Source organism: Solanum verrucosum, unplaced genomic scaffold, assembly GCF_900185275.1.
Source record: "Solanum verrucosum unplaced genomic scaffold, falcon-dt-bn FXZP01000101.1, whole genome shotgun sequence".
NCBI lineage: Eukaryota > Viridiplantae > Streptophyta > Magnoliopsida > Solanales > Solanaceae > Solanum > Solanum verrucosum.
The window spans coordinates 793080-799367 of record NW_026020111.1 but is presented as its reverse complement, the minus strand read 5'-3'; the positions used below and the strand labels follow the sequence as shown (position 1 = coordinate 799367).

The following is a 6288-nucleotide window of genomic DNA, read 5'->3' as shown; positions in this document are numbered from 1 at the left end:
ATCTTTCTACTTATAAAAGTTGCTATTATCATGTACTCTAATATATAAGATGAATATTGAAATTTGAAGAGAAGATTCAGTTGAATATGAAGAGAGACAAATTCATGAATAATTGGTTGAACCTGGACGAATATCCGTCTCTATTACATAACTGTTCTGGTACAAACATACATGCCCCACCTGCTTTTATTTTCCTTATCTACTAATTCCTTTCATTTATTTATATATATATATATATATATATATATATATATATATATATATACCATAGTGCTTGTAAGGGTGTCCTATTGAAAAATTCAAGGTTTATTAAGTACGCAATCGCAATGGTTTTCTTATAAAAAAAATAACAAGAGAAACATTTAATAAAAACTTATGGCATCTAGTGTTTACCTCAAGGTCAAATGTACATTTGTACTGATAGTTTAAATATACTTCTTGTTATATTTTCGGGCTAAATATACCTCTTCTATTATATTTTGACACGGATTTGACCTTTAGAACTAACAGAGGGATACATGGACAGCCAAGATCGAAAGAACTCATCCAATTTAAACTATATCAAGGTCTCATGTTGTAGACTAACCCAAACACAGCTCCTCAATCAAGTCTTTGTCATGGACTTGGGGTTGCTTATGCAGGTATTTGTAATATGAGTATTAATTATGTATGATTTAGTTAAATATGTACGAAGTATTTGATGGGTTCTTTTAATCCTGGCCATCCACATGTCCATCTGTTAGTTATAAGGGCAAAGTAGTGTCAAAGTATAACGGAAAGGATATATTTGACCCAAAAATATAACGTTAGTATATTTAAATTTAAATTATTTCGAGTAGTAGATAGATATATTTAGCCGGCCTTTTTCATAAATTGAATGTCTTAATCTATTAATATGGTATAAACACTAGATGAGTGTGAAAAAGTATTTTCCTTAATCCCATTTCACGGCATCTCCAAATTCCAAACAAGTTGCCTTAGAATTGGAATGTCATTTACTAATAAACAGATATTCAATAGGAACCAATATAAGACGTCAACGGGGATATAATATATACTCATTGGTTACTTATTCATTAAATTAGTTTATGAAAAGCTAAAAATATAATATCTTGTTCATTTCCACATGTCAGCAGCTTTTCATCTTTTTAACCAAATTGTCCCTTCAAGGAGTTATGAACCTGGTCATGTTATGCAAGATAATTAACTTGACCAAAACATGGAATGGGAGTTTTGGCATTTTATCCAGTCTATCTTCTAAACTAATGTAGAGTGGGGCAGATTAAAAAAATTGCGGGTTAAGCTCAATCCACCCCGCCCCACCTCACCCCATCCCTACACCAGTAGGGTACCAAAGGTAAAAAAAAAAAAAAAAATCAAAATCTCAGAAAAAGACGAGGGAAAAAAAATTAAGATATACATATACAGCAACGATAATATGCAACGACTGAGAAATTGGCTACTTGACTTTGGCTTCATTAAAAGCAAATAGAGGATATAAGCTTTTCCACATTCCACGATGCTGAAAAACAACAAAATCACTGCATATGAAACAACAACCCGCAATTTCATGCTTTTCTTTCTTTAGACCTACTTTGGACAGAAAAACCACTAAGCCAAGGCATCTGTGCAAAAACACAATGTGCCAATCCCTTACTAAGCCTGGTTGCCACCACCTCGAGGATGAAGGTCCATGCGTCCGCGTCCGCGTCCACGTCCACGTTCACGTCCATAACCTCTGCCGCCTCCATATCCAGAGCCTGTGTTTATGTCTATAAAACAAGGTTCAACAGAAATACAATAGAAAAATTCTGAGGAATATCATAGTTTTAAAAGAATACAAGAAAGTATCTGTGCAGGCAGTACAAAATGCAAACTCAAGGAAGTATACTTACCACGATATTCCCATCCACCGCGGCCCCCACCTCGGCCCCAGTTTGAGTAACCAACATTTCCTCGGCCCCTGTTTGAGTAACCACCATTTTCTCCGCCCCAGTTTGAGTAACCACCATTTCCTCGACCCCTGTTTGAGTAACCACCATTTTCTCCGCCCCGGTTTGAGTAACCACCATTTTCTTCTCCCCAGTTTGAGTAACCACCATTTCCTCGGCCCCGGTTTGAGTAACCACCATTTCCTCGGCCCCGGTTTGAGTAACCACCATTTCCTCGTCCCCAGTTTGAGTAACCACCATTTTCTCGACCCCGGTTTGAGTAACCACCATTTTCTCGACCCCAGTTTGAGTAACCACCATTTTCTATTAAAACAAAATTACCACATTTACATCATCGATACATTAATGAGCACATTACTTCACTGAGATCTTAAGTAACAGAAGCATACCTTGATAGTTTCCATATCCACCTCTGCTCCAACCACGTCCCCTCCCTATACCACGACCTCGTCCTCGCCCATATGAATCTAAAATGAAGTTGTAGTGTATTCAAGACGTTACACAAATTTCCACGTAAGTCGAGTTCAATTCTGCAAATCATTTTGTTTAGTGATTTTGCCTGGTGCCTCATTACCTTCATTACCAGCATAATAGACTGCACGTGTTTGTCTTGGAGATTGTTGCTGCAGCTGGGGCTGGTAATTATTATACCGTGGCTTCATCTGTTCAACCTCAGAAGGAGCTTGATACCTATAAAAATGAAGTTGCATTTTGGGCCATGAAGAGTAAGATAATCAGTTAAGACCACATACTTTCAGTGAGAAAACACTAAAAAAATACAGTAACTACCATCAGAAAAACAATTCAAATAACGATCATTGAATAGTTAACAAGCTGCCATGTCAAACAACAGGAGCAGCATACATAGAGAAGCAGACGAAGGCAGAGAGTTACCCGGCGGAATTTTTGTTCAGCTCTTGTGTTGACAACGTGATTGAAATCACTGAAACATGGCGGGTCTGCTCCACACTATATTGCAAAGAAAACCAATTTCCAGAAATTAGTACCACATGAATGCTAGTCATGCTTAGGGATATACACAGTGCAAGAAGAAAACATTATGAGAGTAAATCAGGGGTGAAACTTACGGCAAAAGACCCTCTTCAATAGGCTCCCATACATCTGTTATGCTTACTGAGCTGATAGCAGTGTCTTGATGAAGTATAGGCATTCTTCTCTGCAAAAGATTAAGATCATTGAGTAGGAGAAAGAATAGAAGAAGTAGAGGAAGAAAGTCATCTAGACCAGAGAAAGCTACCTTGATGATCTCTGCTATAGCAACTGCTTTGCTAATTGCCTGACCCATTGCTTTCAAGACAATCTCTTTCCCATGCCTCTCCTGAACAGACAATTATGATTAGAACTTTGTATTTGCAACTAACAGAAAAGGGCTGGTTTTATCATTGCAAAGGTTCAATTATCGAAGAAAATCATCCCACCAAAGACAGAGGGAGAAAGAAAATTTGATCTACATATAACCACTCCTTAAATCCTGTACTTGTTTAGACTAGTACAGATGAGCTAACAAATTATATTAATGGTGAAATTCCATAAAGGGTGTTATATGAATGATATGTCTAAATTTCAGAAACTAACAATGTCATATAAGAGTAAATATTGAGCCTTAGAAGCACCACATATCCACAAGATGAGTGCTGCAAAGATATGGATGTTAAAACTGCCGTGTGGACACGCAAAATCATACGAGATGAGAACACCATCTAAAATGGTTTGTGATGTTCTAATTAGACCCCCAAATACACATATGCCTAGATGTGACACTATGATGATTAAAAGAGTTAAAAGAGGTTATGGAGAAACGTCTAGAAAAATCTAGTATCTCTCACAATTCCATGCTTATTTAGCTAAGAACATGACATAATGGACATGAGAATATATATAGGTGATATCATGAGGTTAAGGTTATGATATTGGTGTTATACTTGCATTAGATCCGAAGTTGACTGGGAGTCTTTTCATGGTCGACTTTTATGTTAATGTAGGGATAAGTGTAAAACTCATAAAGACTTTGATTTAGAAAGTTCATTTTTCTTAAAAGAAAAACTACTAAATATTGGAATGAAAGAAATGAATATAGGGAAATTCATATAGCCACTACAACTAATCTAGAATTCAAGTGTAGTTAATTGATTGATTGATTACAACCACTCATGTTAGTACTTGCCACAGTCATATTTTAGGCATGTGAAAGACTGATAGTGAAGTTGAAAGTTAAATTTTATCAGACAATAAGGTTTGTGAGTTTCTTGAGCCGATGTCTATTGGAAACAACATCTCTACCCCACAAAGGTAGGGGTAAGGTTTGCGTACACCCCACCCTACCCGGACCCCACTTATGGGACTACATTGGGTGTATTGTTGTTGTTGAAAATAGGGTTTGTGAGACCAGCAAACTTCTGTCAAACAGTTTATTGCAGCTTGATTCAAGAGACGTATTTTGAATTAGCAGAAAACTTTAAACCTCCTAACTTTGGGTTACTTGATGCAACACATTAAGAAGCAGTCCAACACAGGATATACTGGGAAATTCTCAAAGGTTTAGAATAAACCAGCAGTATTCTAATCTGCATCTTAAAAAATATCCAGCAATAAAAGAAACTTCATTTCCTTTTCCTCTACCTCTTCATTTTTTATTTGCTGCACCGTAGGATATTAACATCCAGTTGACCTTGATATGCATCAAATTAGACGAGTAGACTGCTAGTAACGCAAAAGTTACCCTCGTATTTCACATTGCAAAGCAGAGTCACATTTGTCACATATGTCAAAACATCCACTTAATCATTTTATGGCCATGAGAAATTCACTCATAGATGTTTCACATGGTGCAAATCGACTTGTACATAAATGTACACAAGCAGCCACTATAAAACTTGCAGAGCTTTTCACTTCTCCATGCTATGTCACCCTCAATCACATTATTTTTTTTTCTTTTATCGAATGTTAATTTTGTCCAGAATGTACTTCCATAAAGTCTGAAATCTATAACAAATCCTATTGAATTAAGGTTAAAATTGAAAGGTAAATGCAGCAACATAAACTACATTATATCTGTGTAAGCTCCACATCCCATTCAAATAGATATCATAAGCACAGTAATGATCCAAACAGCAATAATCAAAATATTGCATTTGCAATGGGTCTACATTAACAGCAATAACATGAATAATCCTTTGCAATCGTCTACATTAGCCGGAATTTGAAGCATAATACTGTGTATCCATTCGTTCAGCCAGATTCATCTCAAATCAAATATTTTTTTAGATTGACTATCAACTTATGCCAACGCTCTCTCTTTATTGCGGCTTAGGACTGTCAATAATACTTTTTATATAGCCGGAGTTAAGCACAATAACTGAAAATTCACATGAAGGAACAGCCAGGCCTTAATAGCCAAAGGAATTCAGTATCGGATACTTGATTATCGCAAAAACAAAGTGAAACAGGAAAAAATGAAGAATGGGGAAATGGCGAGTTACCTGAAGAAGAGTATTAGCATAGTTGATGTAGTTTCGAACCAAACCCTGTGAAGTGATTCGAATCTCGTACTCATTTATGGGTGATTCTGGCTTCGGCTTTTCTACTTTTTGGTATCTATCCATTGTAAAACCCTAAAACCCTTTCTGCTTCTGTGTGTGTGAGTGTGAGAAAAGAAGGGAGGAAAGAAGAAGGTAACCAAATAAGCTAACCCCTTAACTACAGCATGCATCACATGGATTGAAATATTTTAAACATGGAGTTTTGGGCCTACTGTAAAAATTTGGAAAAATTACAGCCCAATACCTTTTAATTATGAGAAAAAACTGTTTAAGTATGACCAACAATTTATAGCTATAATTTGGAGATTTATATTCATAGCTAATGTTTGAGATGCTAAGCAAAAAATTATATATATTTCCTCTCCCCTCCTCGTCTGTTTGTGTTTGTATATTTTTTGAGATATTAGACGATTGTATTTATTGTATTCATATGTGCATTTAGGTTGTACTTCTCTTTGTATTTTGTATTTACACCACACTCTGTGTGTGTATATTTCTATATTTCTTGAGGTGTCAGACAACTCTAATTATTGTATTCATATGTGCTTTTTGTTTGTATCCTCTCTGTCTCCCCCTCTCTCCCCACCCCACCCCTCCTCCCCCCTTCTCCCTCTAGATTATGTATTTTCACCTCGTTTTATGTATTTCTATAGTTCTTGAGGTGCCAGAAGATTGTATTTAGTGTATTCATATATACATTTAGGTTTTATGTATTTTCACATCTCTCATTTTATATCACTTGTATTCATTCTCTTTTGTATCATCTATATTCCTTC

At 36.0% G+C, this 6288-nt stretch overlaps 1 protein-coding gene across 2 annotated transcripts; it reads right to left on the bottom strand.

The window, feature by feature from the left end:
* Nucleotides 1-1448: 1448 nt before the first annotated feature.
* Nucleotides 1449-5667, bottom strand: LOC125825403 (uncharacterized). Of its 2 annotated transcripts, none has more exons than XM_049504744.1 (8): nt 5453-5667; nt 3211-3291; nt 3041-3129; nt 2847-2921; nt 2527-2642; nt 2342-2419; nt 1896-2255; nt 1449-1760 (listed from the first exon to the last, which is right to left on the bottom strand). In XM_049504744.1, exons 1-8 carry the CDS (start codon nt 5573-5575, stop codon nt 1657-1659), a joined length of 1026 nt encoding a protein of 341 aa, XP_049360701.1. In that variant the 5' UTR covers nt 5576-5667; the 3' UTR covers nt 1449-1656. The 2 variants fall into 2 exon arrangements, with proteins under 2 accessions (XP_049360701.1, XP_049360702.1); XM_049504745.1 differs by having other exon boundaries at nt 1896-2075.
* Nucleotides 5668-6288: the final 621 nt, after the last annotated feature.

What these genes read in the sequence shown, in the direction of transcription:
- LOC125825403 (XM_049504744.1), bottom strand. Translation starts at nt 5,575, where the DNA reads ATGGATAGATACCAAAAAGTAGAAAAGCCGAAGCCAGAATCACCCATA. An exon ending in CTATTATGCTGGTAATGAAG is followed by an intron (nt 2,420 to 2,526) that starts GTAATGAGGCAC and finishes ACTTCATTTTAG; the next exon opens with ATTCATATGGGCGAGGACGA. An exon ending in CGGTGGATGGGAATATCGTG is followed by an intron (nt 1,761 to 1,895) that starts GTAAGTATACTT and finishes ACATAAACACAG; the next exon opens with GCTCTGGATATGGAGGCGGC.